Source organism: Myodes glareolus, chromosome 10 (genome assembly GCF_982192425.1).
Source record: "Myodes glareolus chromosome 10, mMyoGla1.1, whole genome shotgun sequence".
Taxonomy (NCBI): Eukaryota; Metazoa; Chordata; class Mammalia; order Rodentia; family Cricetidae; genus Myodes; species Myodes glareolus.
The window spans coordinates 12036835-12052410 of record NC_142035.1 but is presented as its reverse complement, the minus strand read 5'-3'; the positions used below and the strand labels follow the sequence as shown (position 1 = coordinate 12052410).

Genomic DNA, 15576 nt, shown 5'->3' with positions numbered 1-15576 from the left:
TTTCTTACAAGGTCTCAAGTAGCCTTGGCTAATCTTAAGTTTATTATGTGGCTGAGGTTGGCTCTGAACTCCTGATTTTCCTGTCATTGGGCCCTGAGTACAGAGATCAGCAGAGTGTGCTGTCAACCCAGGCACCCATTGACTAATGACATTCATACTGTTCCCTATCTTATCTGAAAGGATCTCACCTATATATCCCTGGCTGGCTTGGAACTTGCTAAGTAGACCTCAAACTTAGAGATCCATCTGCTCCCGCCCCTACTGGGATAACAGATTTATGTCACCATGTTCGGCTCTTATGTGGCAAAATCTTTTTTTTTTTTTTTTTTTTTATTGTGCACTGATGTTTTGCTTGCATGTATGTCTGTATGAGGGTGTCAGATCCCCTGGGAACTGGAGTTACAGACAGGTGTGAGATGCCATGTGGGTGCTGGGAATCAAACCAGGCTCCTCTGAAAGAACAGTCAGTGCTCTTAAACACTAAGCCATCTTTTCAGCTCCTGTGGAAAACACCTTACATATGCTTTTTATAGACATGGTATACTTGGGGTCTGTGATGAGGGAAAAATGCAAATACTTCATTATTAGACTCAATAAAATCATTAGCAATTGGCCATAAATTAAGTCCAAATTTCTATACTGTGTCAGGCTAAAGTAGCCAATGTCCTCAAAAGCTTCAAGCTGACTGAGGGAACAACAGGAAAATCATGATTTCAATAGGGCACAGGGAGCAACTGATTCTTCCTTTTGTTTTCTTCAAATAGTACATACAGAGTCCTTTAGCAGACATCAGACCCATGAAGTGCAATGTCAAGGGAAAGAAACAGGACTCCTACCTTCCTGGGCTTCCACACTAATGGAGGAAAAAGATGGCTGTCACACAAACCACTGTAAAATCGTGTGGCAAAGGAGAAATTTGAAACCAAAAAACATGTTAGCTTCTGTAGCTTCTGAACTCATTGAGGCTAGGTAGCCTTCTCCGGAAGGACAGGTAAAGAAACAGGGTGCCTGTATGAGCAGGCTGTCCAGTCTTATCAGTGAATGAAGGCCAGGGTCTTCTCCCGGCAGGGCAGCTTAGATAAGCAGACAGCAGAGGCGTGAGGCAGAAAATGACTGGAAGTAGGCAATGGCGTTGCTGGGGGAGGGCAGACAAGGTTAAGTCCTGGTTGTCTCTGCAGGCCCGTGATGGACAGGGAGACTCGGGAGAAGGGAGAATCTTGGAAATTCAGCTTCCTCTTTTTACAGGAGACATGTGCTGGAACTCTTCACTGACATTCAGAGTCAGGCTCTGTGTATCTGTGGCTAGTGTGTAAGCTCTCTGGGTCTGAAACAATCACTAAAGTGCTCTCGCTCAAGTGACGGTGGAAGAAAACACTGCTTGCCTCATGTGGGTTCACAGTGCCCAAGTCACTGGGGAAGAGCACCAGAGACGGCAGGGAAGGAACATGAGGAGTCCCATATGTGCAGATGCGAACAGCTGGGAAATTAAGGACAAGATATTTGCTAATTTTTGTTTTGTTGTTTTTGAGAAAGGGTTTCTCTGTATAACAGCCCTGGTTGTCCTGGAACTCGCTCCATAGACCAAGCGGACTCTTTTTTGTTTTTAAGACAGTGTCTTGCTCTATAGTCTAAGTTGGATGAGAATTTACCACATAGCCAGGCTCATCTCAAGCTCTAGGTAACTCTTACCTCAGCCTTCTCAGTGCTGAGGTTTACAGTTGTTAGTCACTACTTCTGTCATGGCTTTAATTATTTCTCTTCCCCGACACCCTTTTTAAAGACAGGGTTTCAAGCCAAGCGGTGTGGCACACACCTTTAATCCCAGCACTCAGGAGGTAGAGACAGGTGGATCTCTAATTTTGGGGACAGCCTGGTCTACAGAGCGAGTTTCAGGAAGGCTCCAAAGCTACACAGAGAAACCCTGTCTCAAAAAACAAAACAAAACAAAAAGGCAGGGTCTCACTGTACTCAGCCCTGGCTGGCCTTGAACTCACAGAGTCACCTGTTTTTGCTTTCCAACTGCTAGGATTAAAGGCACGTGCCACCTTGCCTAGCTTTTCTTAATTTTTTAAAATTCATTTTTAAAGATTTATTTTTAATTATGTGTGTCTGTGTGGAGACATTATATGAATGTGCAGTTTATCTCAGAGGTCAAAAGAAGGCATTGGATCTTCTGGAACTGGAGTTATAGGTCAGCCTGGTCTATATTGTGAGATCTAAGACAATCAAGGCAATATAGTGAGTTGCTATCTTAAACAACAAAAACCAAAGCAACAACAACAAAAAAAAATTAAATTACAAATGTCTATTTTTCTTGATACAGCAATAGCTTCTGGACACACAGAGTGGGACCGTGTCACACAACTCATGATAAGCTGATACAACAGTCTATGAGTACTGTGCTGGAGTCTCCACAAACACAGCTCATACAGTAATAGGAAACATCTCCGTGACAACACGAACAGAGCTGACTACAGGACAGTGTTACCGCAGGAAAACTGAACCCAAGTGTATGTCTGTGTGAAGATAGTCCCTGGAAGGATACACAGGAAAATCGTTTATGTCATTTGCTTAAGGAAGGGACTGGGGTGGTGGGAGCCAGGGACTTTTAAAAATATGAGCTGCTATTTCTTAAAAGGTAAAGAAGGACATCACAGACAAGCACCACCCCTCTCCTCCTACATCTGCACATGTCTCCCTCACAGCAGCATATTCTTATTAGAAAAAGACAGCTCTCTGCTGGGCTGTTACTCCCAGCACTAAAAAGGCAGAGGCAGGCGGATCTCTGTGTTTGAGGCCAGCCTGGTCTACAGAGTGAGTTCCAGAACAGCCAGGACTACACAGAGAAACGTTATCTTGAAAAGCCAAAAAGAAAGAGAGAGAGAGAAGGTTTTCTATTCTGCTTCATGAATTTTTTGTTTTGGGGGACAGGGATGGAGCTCCAGCTGGTCTTGAACCTTGTAGTGACAGGAAAGCCATAAAGTTCTGATCACCTGTGGAGATCCACAGAAGTGGATCCGGATCCGTTTCCACCTTGAACTAAAGGTTAGACAGTTCAGACCTACTCTTGTTCCTTCCATGTTACACGGCTGGGTGTTTGACCTAAGTAGCTACAGGATATCTTACATAGATACGGCATGGCTACTTAATGTTTTGGGTATTGAGGAGGTAATCACATTTATTTGTTTTTTGTATCATGGTAAAGAAGTCCTTTACCTTCCTCCCCTTTTGGATTGGGGTATATAAGGACAGATTATTCACTGGATGCCCTCCCAATTCTATCTCGTCTCTTGCCTATTTCTTTCCTCAATCCACACTCTGGAACATACAGACCTGTGGGGCTGGACCCAACAGATGTCGCCTCAACATGTGACAAACCCAACAGTCCTCTCGCTTCTACCTCAAGTAGAATGCTGGGATTGTCAGGCCCACTTCATGAGTTGTTTTTTAATCAGTCCTGGCTGTCCAGGAACTCACTATGCAGACTAGGTTAACAGAGATTGAACTCACAGAGAACAACCTGTTTCTGCCTCCTGAGTGCTGGGATTAAAATTGTGAGCTACCACACTTGGCCTCATTTTTTTTTTTTTAAATCATGAATTGCCTTTTCTTCATTACTACTTTAAAGACCTGTTTCTGCTTCCTTAGCTAGTTCTGCACATGTTTTTGGGAAGTTAATTTAGTGGTCTTTGCATATCCATTAGCATAAATATGTTCAAACAATATTACATACAAGTCAATGTATACAAGCACGGTCTTATGTTTGTTGCCAAATAAAAAATGTATACATAAACTCAAAAATACAGATACAGGTCAAATGCATGGCTAACCACAGCTACCACCCCAGAGCAGGATAGGAGTGCATGTGGGGGTCATGTGTGAGTGCAGCAGAGAGGAGCCAGGAATCTCCATGTAAGCTACCCAAGTTCAAGTTCCAGTCCCAGGTCTGCTCACCTGTGGGAGCTTCAAAACATCCCACAGCTCTTAAGAGGTAGTTTAACCCATCTTTTACTTAGTTTTTTTACTGCAAGTTGATTTTATTTACTCAGTAGGGCTGTTATGACGATATGATGAACTAACATACGTAAAAAGCAGGTCAAATGATGCCTGGCACATCATGGTATGATAATATATTCACTACTACTTAATTTAAAACAGCATAAAGTCAACAAACCTTTGGAAGAGAAGATGCACCTCTCTCTGACCCCAGATCTTGAGATTCTGATCCATCACTATGCTTGCCTATGGTCTCCACTGGGAGTCACTACGAGTGACTATGTCATGAGCAATATTCATTGCATTTCAGGGGAAATATTTCTAAATGAGGCATCCTAGAAACCTAGGGCGACATCTCCCTTGCCCGATGTTACAGGCTCTGCGAGTCTCTTACCTGTTCCAGGGGGTCCTTGAATGATAGCCAGCTCCCTTGTGAGAGCAAACTGTAAGGCTTCCATCTGGGAGTCATCCAGCTTCAGTGATTCTTTTGAGGGCCATTGGCTGAAGTCTAAGACATTAACTCTAGAATATCGCAAGACCTCAGCACCCCTCCGACGTTCTCCAATGGCTGAGGGGTTCTCCATTAGTTGGGTGAAATCATATCTGCCACCCATTAGCAAGTACCTTGGCTCCTTTACATGGGAGTCACACTCCACAATGTTCCTCTGGAAGGGGACATCTTCCTCCTGTATCTCCTGTAGTCCTTCTAGGACATGTCTGTAAGCCTCAAAGTAGGCTGTTGTCTCTACCATGAGGAAAGAGTCTGAGGGCTGGACGTCTGCGAGCAGTTGCTGGCTCTGCTCGTTGAAACACAGCTGGACGATTCCTCGGCAGAGATCTTCGTGCTCCCGGTTTGAAACAGTGGCAAAAAGAAACGTCTCAAAGTTGTCCTTGGACATGCACACTAATGATCCATACAGCAGTCGCTTGGAATTCTGCCACCGAACAAACTTCAATGGTTTTGTGTCAAACTGTACTTTGTACACAATGCCTGATGCTGAGCACATTGGGGTGATAATCCTAGCATCAAAGTAGATTCGGATGTCATCGAACTTCCTCTTCCTCAGACACTGGTCCTCAAAGCTTTGTAGAAGCTCCAAAATGCCTTCTCGAAGGGGTCTAACAAAATCCTCTCGGAGGAGGCGGAAGTGAGTGTCTAGATAGACAGCGGTGCTCTCGTATTTCCCAGAGATGATGTTGGGGCGAAGGAAGGGCCTCTCATCCAAGTGCACTTCATTGTAGGTGGGGTAGATGGGCATGGCCCGGTAGCTCTCAACCTGGCCTTCTGCCTCAGACTGCACTAGAGTATAGGTGTCCACTTTCAAAGTACCCTCTCGTCTCTTTTCCTGCAGATGTTCAACGATGATCTGTACCTTCTCTAGATTCTTCTCAGTCTCCTCTTCTATGTCAACCCCGGAGGCTCTCAAAGCATTAAGAGAAGCTGGCAGGAGAGAAATGAGCATGGAAGTTTCTTGCACGGAGCTGGCAGGGAAGACACTCACGAGGTCCTGGAGGAGGGAGATGATGTTGCTTAAGTGTTCTGGATACTGGTTTCGAACGTCAGGGATAGGCTCAGTGATCATTCCCACCACATAAGCCGGCAGGCACACTCTGAGGAACTTGGAGTTGTTCAAGATGCCCAGCACATGCAGGATGCTCTGACGGTCTATCTTGGAGCTGCAAGCCTTTCGGAGAACCTGGCAGATCAGCTGAAGGAAGCTGGGTTTCATGTAAGAATAAGAAAGCAGCTCCTTGAGCCCTACACTTGTGGCAAGGGTGATGGCCACCTCAGAGGGCTCTTTCTGCAGGAGACTCTCCAGAAACTTGTAGCCTAGTCTCTTCGTCTGCTGTGGCTGCTCTGCGGGCTTCTGCTGTGGGGTCCGCCACTGCTGGAAGTTGTCGTTGGACCATGGTGGTCTGTGGTTCCTACCCTCCTGGTTGTCATTTCTCCTCCTGGTATCGTTCTGGCCTTGCCTCTGGTCTCTAGCTTCATCACTGGTGTGCCCCTCCTGGTTTCTTCTTCCCTGATGTGGGTTCCTGCCCATAGCCCTAAATCTTTCTTCCCTCTGCCTAAAAGGAATAGGAGGGTTGCTGGACCTGGGATGCCTTCCAGCATGGTTGGTTCCACCTCGGAGTGCACTGGCTGCTGGGTTACTGGTTTGATTTCTAGCTCTTGGTGGTAATTCTCCATCTATAGGACCTAAACACAATGGGGATATTGGGTTAAGCACCAAGTCAAGGAGTGAGGAAGTCCAGTAAGACAGCAATGAACATACTTTCATCCTCCAGAACAAACAAGCAGCTCAGATTTTGCTTGGAGAGATTTAGAAAATTTCTTGGCAAGGACTGAGAAATGGGTGGCTCAGCAGTTAACAGCATACACTGCTCTTCCCAAGTTCAGTTCCACACCAGGCGGTACAAAACTACTGGAACTCCAGCTCCATGAGGATTCAACGCCTCTGGCTTCTGCAAGCCCTTGCACATATGTAGTATATATAGCCCAGATAGACAGACAGACTCTGTGTATACAGAGCTAAAAAATAGTTAAGTCTTTGCTGCTGTTTTCTGAGACAGGGTCTCACTATTTAGCCCTGGCTGTCCTGGAACTCACTTTGTAGACCAGGCCGGCCTCTGACTCACAGAGATCCACCTACCTCTGCCTCCCAAGTGCTGGAATTAAAGTTGTGTACCACTCCACCCAGCTAAGTCTTCTTTTTTAAAGTTTCTTGTCAAATTACATAATAAATAAAAAAACTATAGAGCCAGGTATGGTGGTTCATATGTGTTATTCCCAGAGACTAAGGCAGAAGGATCAAGAGTTCAAGGCCAACTTAGACAACCCAGTTTCTTAGAAGTTAGCTTGAGTTACATGGCAAGACTCTGGTAGGGGGGCTGGGGCTATGGGGTATCGGCAGTGGTAGTACACTTGCCTTGAATGCATGAAGCCCTGAGTTCTATCCCAATGCTACAAGAAAAGATGATTACTACCGCAGTGTAGATTATGAAAACACTGTTTTCCTGAAAGAAACAAGAGAGAAACTGAATGAGCACCTGCTGAGCGCTTGCTACATGTTAGAGAGTAAATGAAATATTTTATTTGGTGTCTCATGCTGAGGCCTAACTTTCCAAGGGTTCTAGTCTTTGGCCAGTACAAAACAAGTCAGCACACAACAGCAAAAGAGCAGTGTAGCTTGACCAAGTCCTCATTGTTGAACCTTGTATTATTTTTAGGTTTCTCAGCATCTGATTGCTTTGGATAAAATGTTTATAAAATGTCAAGTAAGGCCGGGCAGTGGTGGCACATGCCTTTAATCCCAGTACTTGGCAGACATAGGCAGATCTCTGTGAGTTCGAGGCCACCTTGGTCTACAAAGTAAGCCAGGGCTGTTACACCGAGAAACCATGTCTCAAAACGCCAAAAAGAAAAAAAGAAAAAAAAAAGTTCAGGTAAGGCCTGGAGTGATGGCTTAGTGGTTAAGAGAACTGGCTGCTCATCCTAAGGATCTGGGTTCAATTCCCAGAACCCACATGGCAGCTAACAACTGTCTATAACTCTAGTTCCAGGGGATCTGACACCTTCACAATGTATATCAATGCACATAAAATAAATAAATCTTAAAAATAAAAGTAATTTTAAAATCTAAAGTAAATATTGCCAATGTATACCTCAATGTTTCATGTAAACATAAACATGGGAAATTTATTTGAACACACATTTATTTAACACATATTATAAAATGCTTGGAGCTGTTCTTAGGACTATCCTGTGGTTCCTGTGGCTATTCTACTGAACAAGTCTCATAGGCTACAAGGACAAGTGGAATAAAACAATGATGGAAACACTACCCGACCTTTGCCAGCAACAGGAAATGCAACTTGAATTGAAAAGAGGAAGCAGCACTCCCTCTTCCAAGATGTTTTTTATTTTCATGCCTAACCAACAGACTGTAGAGAAAATGAAGCACGCACATCCAGTTTCCTTATAGGAAAATGAAACTTAAACTTTGATTCAGGAAACTGAAAAACGAAACTCTGGTTGTGTGTTATCAGCCACTTCTCCCCTCCCCCATCTATTGCTGTCCTCACAATGGAAGCCAGAAAGGGAGGGTGGTGTCCCACAGTTCCTGGGACCTGGGAGCCAGCACCCTGTGCAGGGGGCTACCTTTGCTAGGCAAACTCACAATCCCTCTTCTTTCCTCTAAGGCTGGTTCTAGAGACACTTACTTTAGCAGAGTGGTGTGGAGTTTACAAAACAATGTCTGTGCACAATTTCACAGTCAGTTAGCAAAGCTATAAATACATGCAATACTTAAGATGATGGACCAGCTCACTGCATCAGATGCAGAACACACTTAGCTGTTTTTTTTTTTTAAAGATTTATTTATTTATTATGAATACAACATTCCTTTCATGTATGTTTGCACACCAGAAGAGGGCACCAGATCTCATTATAGATGGCTGTGAGCCATCATGTGGTTGCTGGGAATTGAACTCAGGACCTCTGGGAGAGCAGTCAGTGCTTTTAACCTCTGAGCCATCTCTCCAGCCCACACTTAGCTGTTTTTTGTGGTTTTGGGTTGTTTTTTTTTTTGATGCAAGGTCTCACTGTGTAATCCTGACTAGTCTGGAATTCACTACATAGACTAGACTGCCTTAAAATGCACAGAATTTGGTGCCTCTGCCTCCCTAATGCTGAGATTAAAGAGATATACCACCATGCCTGGCTAGGTACTTTTTTTTTTTTCTGAAACAGGATCTAACCCAAGCTGGCCTCTAAATTTTTTAAAATATATGATTTTATATATATATATGAATGTTTTGTCCTACATATGTCTATATGTACATCAGTTCTCATAAAATATTAATATTTGGGATATGATTAAATTAAGAAATTAGAGCATTACATTTATTAAGTTGGCATTAAATTTAAAAAAAGTCAAGGTCAGTGAGACATCTTAGTAGATAAGGGCACTTGCTACCAAGCCTGAAGATCTGAGTTTAGTTCTGAAGACCCATGCGGCAGAAGGAAAAACTCTCTGACTTTCACAGGACGGCACATACACACATAAACAAACAAATGTCATCAAAGTTACTGACTGGTTTGCTTCTAAATTTCCTAATGATGCTATTAGAGATTACAAAGTAGTTTTTAGAGATCCCAAGTTTCTACTGGACAGCCCTGTTGCAAACCAGGAATTATTTTGTTTCTCACATCCCATCACTTGTTTCTTCTCACCCTCACAGTGCCAGGGACCAAACAAGAGCCTTATGTGAGGCAGGGGGTGAGCAAGCACTCCACTGCTGAGCTGTACCCCTCAACCCGGGTTTTTAAGACAAAGTTTCATTATGGAACTTTGGATGGCCTTGATCTCACTGCTCAGCTGGCTTCGAATCCTCAGCCTTCTTGCCTCCATCCACTGGAATGGCAGGCCTCCTATCAGCACCCATTCCCAGCTCTCCGAGGTTGTGCTGTAGCTAAGGTCTTTTTTGTTTGTTTGTTTGGTTTGAAGACAGGGTTTCTCTGTAGCCCTGGCTGTCCTGACACTCTGTTGACCAGGCTAGCCTTGAACTCAGAGATTAGCCTATCTCGGTCTCCCATGCCACCTCTGCCTGGCAAGATCCTTATTTGAAAAACACAGGCCATCCCAAGTAGGCTTCTCCTTTCCACTGGGTAGAACCCTGCTTACCTCTGTGGTTGGCAAGGGGATTCCTGGGCCTGGCTTCCAGGTGCGGTCTTCTGTCTTCCATGTCTGAGCTGCAGCAATCCTTCTACATTCACCTGACTTGAAGTTATCCGTAACAGCACAGGCTGAGCGTTACCAGTGCCCTTCAAATACAGCAAACAGCCAAACACGGTGAAGCCAGCCTTTCTGCCTGTACATGTTAATGACTTATTAACTAAGAGTAAGATAGTAAATGCAGATTTTAATCATAGGCACAAACACTCAGCCTTGTAGATTCCCAACCATGATATAAACTAAGTTCACAATTTAGGCGATTCCAAAAGATCCAACTAACTGTCCATTCCTGGACTCTTCCTGTACCTGCGTAGGGACAGAGTGTCATTAACTCCCAAACTACTGTTTGGTTTGCCTTCAGCAAAGTTACTTAATCCATTGCTTAGGTTTCGGTTTCCTTTCTTACAAAATAATTGCTGGGCAAAAGGAGCACATGTCTGTCAATTCCAGACTATGTACTAGCTAGCCAGAGAGTGCACACTCACCCTCTCATCTCAGCTCCTGGGAGGTGAAGGCACGTAGCTCAGGAACTGAAGAACACTTGGGAAGCAGAAGCAGGAAAATCATAAATTCAAAACCAGCCTCCACTGAATCTGAGGCCCATGTGGACTATGAGACCCTGCTTCAACAAAGTACCCAAGTACCAACCACCCTACCTGGCATTCTTGCGCCACAGCAGTCTAAGTTTCTGCTCCCTACAGCTTGGAAACAAGGGAGCTATTAGTGCTATTTCCTGGGGACCAGCCAGAAGTCAGCAGTTCTCACCCTTCTTCCATCTCAATAATTTCTGACTCTGGGGGAAGAGGAAGCCCCTTCAGGGAACTTCTCAATATAACTCATGCATATCATGTGGGTGCAAGGGGGGTGGGGTGGCGGTGACTCAGTTCCCAGCAAAAGGATTTTTGAGACCGTCCTCACAGTTTTAAAATATTCATAGTTGGAAACTGTGAATAGATTTGGCATTGTATGAGAGGTAGCTTTTATTCTTATCTGAAAAAGAGTCTTTTTTCTTCCCGCTGGGAATATTTTTGTGGTGTCTTTTCTTCTCAGCTTACCAAACCCTGTTCTCTCACTGCAGGCTCAATGGTTAGAGTCTGTTTTTAATTTTTCTGGGAAGAAAAATTCCTTCTTCTTCATTTTGAAAAACACTAAAATAGAATGCCAGAGTGTAGAAAAAAATGGAAGAAGAAAAGTGCTAGAAAGGGAGGGGCACACAGGAGAGGGGACTGCTTTGTTTAGGGTTTTGAGGGGATCAAGGCAGGGAGGGCAGGAAGAAGATCCGCAATGGTTAAGCTGTTGCCAGGATAGAAATTAGAAAGCAGTAATTATGGGGTAAGATGAGAGAGGTGGAGCAAGAGGTGGCAGCTGGATTGTTTCAAGTCAGAGAAGTCACCACACCACTCATCCCTCAGTGCAAGCTGGAGAGATCTGGGGGCTTCTAGAAGTGGGCAGAGCTTAGGGCATTCTGCAGATGCTAATGAAGCAAAAGGAATGAGGCCAGAGGCAGCGGGTGGCTGTGGCAGAAGTGGGGACAGAGATAGGGATGAGAAACGGAGATGGTGAGATCACCAGGATGGGGACTGTGGGGATGCGGTGGAGAGCTACTGATTGTGAGTTCACGGGATGCTGAAGAAGTCTCCTAGAGGTGCCTGGGTGCTGAGATGAAGGGGCACTGGGGGGAACAGGGTGGTGACAGGTGAGCTGAAGAGAAGGGGGAGGGTGGCAATGGCAGTGCTAGGGACTCAGCAGGTGATGATGGGTGCTGGGGGAGGAGAGGAGATAGAAACTCTGGGGAGTGATGGTAAGGAGCAGGGATTTAGGGGTGATGGGGCTCCTGATAACCGGTAACAATACTGAGGATTGAGGGGGATAGTGGAGCTAAGGAAGGGGAGCAGGACTCTTGGGGTGGTGAAGACAGTGGAAAAAGATTCTAGATGCTGAGGGTGCAATGAGGAAAAAGGACAGGTAATCCAGGGATGATGGGGAACTGAGGGAGCAGTCAGGGGCTCCGGGGGCTGTAGGGGAACTGAGGGAGCAGTCAGGGACTCCCGGGCTATATGAGAACTCAGGAAGCAGACAGGACTCCGGGGGTTGTAGAGGAACTGAGGAAGCAGACAGAGACTTCAGGAGCTATAGGGGAACTGAGGGAGCCTGAGGGAGCAGACAGGAACTCCGGGGGCTGTAGAGGAACTGAAGGAGCAGACAAGGACTCCGGGGGGTGATGGGGCGCCGAAGGAAGGGGACAGGGACTCTGGGGACTATAGAGGAACTTAGGGAAGGCGGCAGACTCCAGGGGCTATAGGAGCAGCGAAGGAAGGGAGCAGAGACCCTGGGGGGACTGTAGAGAGAACTGGGGAAAGGGGACAGGGACTCTGTGGGCTAAAAAAAAACTGAGGGAACGGGACAGGGATTCCGGGGGTAATGGGGACGCTGAGCAGGGCAGACAGGGACTTCAGGGCTAATCTGACACCCGGCCCGAGGCAGAGTCGGGCGCTGGTGATCGCGGCGCCGCAGGAGCAGGTGCGGGATGGGGCGGAGGCCACTCACCGACTCCGGCGCGTCCTCCACCGGGATAGCACTCAGCTCCGGCCCTGGCAGGTCGCGGCCCCGCCCGAAGTCGCGCACTTTCGGTTTCCAGTCCCCGCAGCCCCTGGGCGGGGCGAGGAGCCGGGTGGGCGGCCCGGAGGAGGAGGTGGAGGCCGCGCAGGACGAGGAGGCGGTGCCGCCGGCGCCAGCGAGAGGCCGGGACAAGCTCGCCGGCGCCCCCGCCCTCGGGGCGGGCGGAAGGGCGGTGTCGCCTCAGCCCCCGCGGCGGCGGCTGGACTGGCGGATGCCGTGGGCGCCGCAGACGGGAGGGCGCGGCGGGGGGCGGGCTGACTGCGCTCCGGGCGGCCGCAGGTCTCGGCTGGCCCCGGAGCAGGGGGGACTCGGCGGGCGGCTCGTGCGTGCCAAGCGCGACTTGGCGCGGAGGCTGAGCAGCCCCAGAGGCCCAGTGAGCACGGGGAGGGGCTAGACGCGGGCTGGACAGCCATTAGCGAGCAGGGGCGGGGCAGCTCGGGGACTCTATTTCCCAGAGGGCGTAGCGGCCGCTACCGGAAGCGGCGCGCCTGAGGCCCAGTGCGCAGGCGCATGCTTTACCTTGGTCTATATAAAGAAGGTCGGCTGCCATCCTCGTTCTTTCGTTCCTGAGATCCTTCGTCTTCAGCTTTGTGCGCCATGTCTCGTCCATGTGGGAGTAATGTGCAGATGGTGAGTTGAGGCCCCACAGTACAATTTTCTGTTCATCTTCTGCCAAGTTTATGCTGTGGTCGCTGTAATTGGTCATAATCTCATAGTGTGACCTGTCCAGCCCCAGCTTGGCCTTTGGGGAAGTGATTTAGATGGAAAAGACGCCTTCAGGTTGTACTTGAAAAAGCTCTTTGCTGGTGTAAATGATGACTTCGCTTTTTTCCCCGTCATATCGACAATGCTGATCTCTTAAACACTTTTGCCAGTTAATCCTGATACGCCAGCCCCATAGACCTTCGTGTGCTTTGTTCAGGCTGAGGCAAAATGGCGGTTGACGCCTTTGCTTTTTTTTTGCAGGTTGGCATGATTAACCGGTGCAGAACAGGGGTTGGAGGGAGAGGAGACGCCGCCACCTTTGGGCCTCCAGGGAGATGAGAATAAGTCTATGACCTTCGACTTCCTAATTTCTTAAGGTGCGGTTTGTCTGGTTTAATGTACGAAACACGTGCTTTAAGAGCCTTTCAGTTGGCTGTGATGGAATGCAAACGCCAGGTTCAATGCTGGGATTAATGGGTTTGGCTAGTGGAGATGAGCACGTGTCTTACCTCTGAACTTGTAAATCCTGACGAATGCGTAGGCTTAAGAGAAACCTGCAGAATGCTATTAGAATGCCTGTTTTCAATTTCGATTCCTTCTATATTTCCAGTTCTGGGGGATGCAACCCGTGCGTGCAGATCCCTGCCCTAGTTTATTTTTTGGTAGCTTGTGTCAAATGAGAGATGCCTAAGGAAAGGGAATCTCGATTGAGAGAATGCTCCCGTGAAATTGGCCTATAGGCAGGCATGTAGCATATTTTCTTTGTATTGAGAACCGCATTTTCTAAGACTGTTATGTTATAGCTTGAATTTACGTGCTTGTTATTTCAGTGGAGCATTTTTTTTCAAAGTGGTGCGATCGTAGTTACTCTCACTCAACCTGTTCAGGTAGAATTTGTGCTCTGGGACAAGTGACCCAGCAGTCAGGGCACACAGGACGTAGGCCCAGGCCGATGCCCAGTTTGAGACCCCTGCTAAGTGTCTTAGCGGGGCAGCACGGGTTATTTGCATGTGAACAGTGTACCAGTCAAGTCAGTTGTGCGTTTGGGTTAGGTTTATTGCTGCACTCAGTGTCCCTTGAGCGCATTTCACACCAGTATTGGGAAACATCCAGTTTTCTTGAGGGACATTCTCAAGGTGAGAGATACCTGGACAAGGCAGTGAAGAGCGACATTTCAGCAATTACAAACTTAGCTTTTGCAAAACTGAGTGCCTGTACGTGCAGGACTAGGCTCAGGAGTGTCCAGGCATGCGTGATGACAACTTTTTTCCCCATCAGATCGACCATGTTGATCACACTCTTGTAAGCAAGCCAGTTTGTCTGACATGCCTGCCTGAGCAGTGCCTGCTACTGCTGTGTCTCGTCCAGGCAGCTGATTATTTTCCCCTGCATTTTTGTCTCAGGTTTGGCTGCTGATAGCAGACATTGGATGGAGGGTGAATTCTGGAGTAGGAGAGGACTGGTAAGTGGTTCCTATGTGCCCCTCCCCTGGGCATAGAATCTTTCATTGCAGAGTTGTTTCTTTTGACATAAATTTGGCTGATGCAGCTGATGACATTACTTTTTTCCCCGTCAGATCGACCCTGTTGATCTCATAAGCTAATAGCCAGTTTTGTCTGATGTGTTGGCCCTGGGAATAATTTCTTGTTTTGGCTTTGAGCTGTTTGTTTCATTTATGATAATGGCTTCATCTATATACTTTATATAGGCCTCAGGTTGCCATGGATGCCAGTATGTTCAGATCTTCCTTGATTTCAATGTCCTGAAACAGGTGAGATTTTGCTATTGATGGTTTTGAACCAATTCTTGAGATAATGGGTGTGTGAAATGTTCTTGGGGCATCTCAATGTCCTGGATGCTGTGGAGTTTTTCCGCATTAAGGGTGTATTCACTCAATTGAAACATTGGAATTCATGTTTGAAGGGGATGTCCCAGAAGTTTTGCCCCTGGTATCTGAACTTTAAATCATAAGGAATGTGGGCTCCAACCAGATGCAGTTCATGCCAGGCACGACTATCAACCTTTTGTGTTCTGTTTTCTTTTTAGGTACTTCTGGAGAACAGATGAACAGTTTCCTGCTGGCTCGGTCCCATAAAGGATTTTATACATTTGGTCCCAAGGGCTGTATGTGATCCAGAAAGTTTACTTTTTAGGCTGGAATGTGGCATGGTATGCACTGCTATTAGAAATACTGAATGACACAGACCTATCTGTAGAAATAAAAATCTCACCCGGTGTCTGTTTGCATTTATTTGCTTCTGGGTGGGACCAGCAGCTGCTTCCTGTGAGTGTAGCCTCAGTGCCTCCCAAGGAATAGTTGTGTCTACCTAAAACAGTACCGAGGAGTTGGGCCTGTTAGTTGCCACCCTAATGGCCAGCTTTATAAAGTTGCAGGCCAGCCTGATGTGGGTAATCTTGCACGATGGCTTCGAGTGGGCTGAGTCCACTCCTAGAGTTGGTGATATCGCCTTGATTTGCTCACCTCGAAGGCCGGTGTGTCCTTCCATATCTGCCCCAT

At 46.8% G+C, this 15576-nt stretch overlaps 2 protein-coding genes and 3 non-coding genes across 12 annotated transcripts in view; 4 read left to right on the top strand and 1 right to left on the bottom strand.

Moving 5' to 3' along the window:
- Znfx1 (zinc finger NFX1-type containing 1) overlaps positions 1-12393 on the bottom strand; it is a 39215-nt gene extending 26822 nt beyond the window's left edge. Inside the window, exons 1-5 of one of the 7 annotated variants that reach the window (XM_087910974.1) lie at positions 12282-12376; positions 10391-10527; positions 10220-10274; positions 9684-9870; positions 4391-6196 (exon numbers count right to left, since the gene is read on the bottom strand). In XM_087910974.1, coding sequence (XP_087767100.1) covers positions 4391-6196; positions 9684-9744 — 1867 coding nt within the window. In that variant the 5' untranslated portion in view covers positions 9745-9870; positions 10220-10274; positions 10391-10527; positions 12282-12376. Of the gene's footprint in view, positions 1-4390; positions 6197-9683; positions 9871-10219; positions 10275-10390; positions 10528-12281 lie in introns of all 7 variants that reach the window. The other 6 variants (XM_087910973.1, XM_048441121.3, XM_048441118.3 and 3 more) reach the window with 6 other exon arrangements.
- LOC125404896 (uncharacterized) lies at positions 10616-15293 on the top strand. Of its 2 annotated transcripts, XM_085697000.2 has the most exons (5): positions 10616-12983; positions 13320-13435; positions 14462-14520; positions 14767-14829; positions 15105-15293. In XM_085697000.2, the coding sequence occupies exon 1, from the start codon at positions 12262-12264 to the stop codon at positions 12745-12747; it is 486 nt and encodes a 161-aa protein (XP_085553126.2). In that variant the 5' UTR covers positions 10616-12261; the 3' UTR covers positions 12748-12983; positions 13320-13435; positions 14462-14520; positions 14767-14829; positions 15105-15293. The 2 variants fall into 2 exon arrangements, with proteins under 2 accessions (XP_085553126.2, XP_085553127.2); XM_085697001.2 differs by lacking the exon at positions 13320-13435.
- LOC125405118 (small nucleolar SNORD12/SNORD106) lies at positions 13156-13247 on the top strand. Its single transcript, XR_007233471.1, has one exon. It is a non-coding gene; the product is annotated as a small nucleolar SNORD12/SNORD106 (small nucleolar RNA).
- On the top strand, positions 14301-14391 carry LOC125405120 (small nucleolar SNORD12/SNORD106). Its single transcript, XR_007233473.2, has one exon. It is a non-coding gene; the product is annotated as a small nucleolar SNORD12/SNORD106 (small nucleolar RNA).
- LOC125405119 (small nucleolar SNORD12/SNORD106) lies at positions 14597-14687 on the top strand. The gene has a single exon (XR_007233472.1). It is a non-coding gene; the product is annotated as a small nucleolar SNORD12/SNORD106 (small nucleolar RNA).
- Positions 15294-15576: the final 283 nt, after the last annotated feature.

What these genes read in the sequence shown, in the direction of transcription:
- LOC125404896 (XM_085697001.2), top strand. Translation starts at nt 12,262, where the DNA reads ATGGGGCGGAGGCCACTCACCGACTCCGGCGCGTCCTCCACCGGGATA.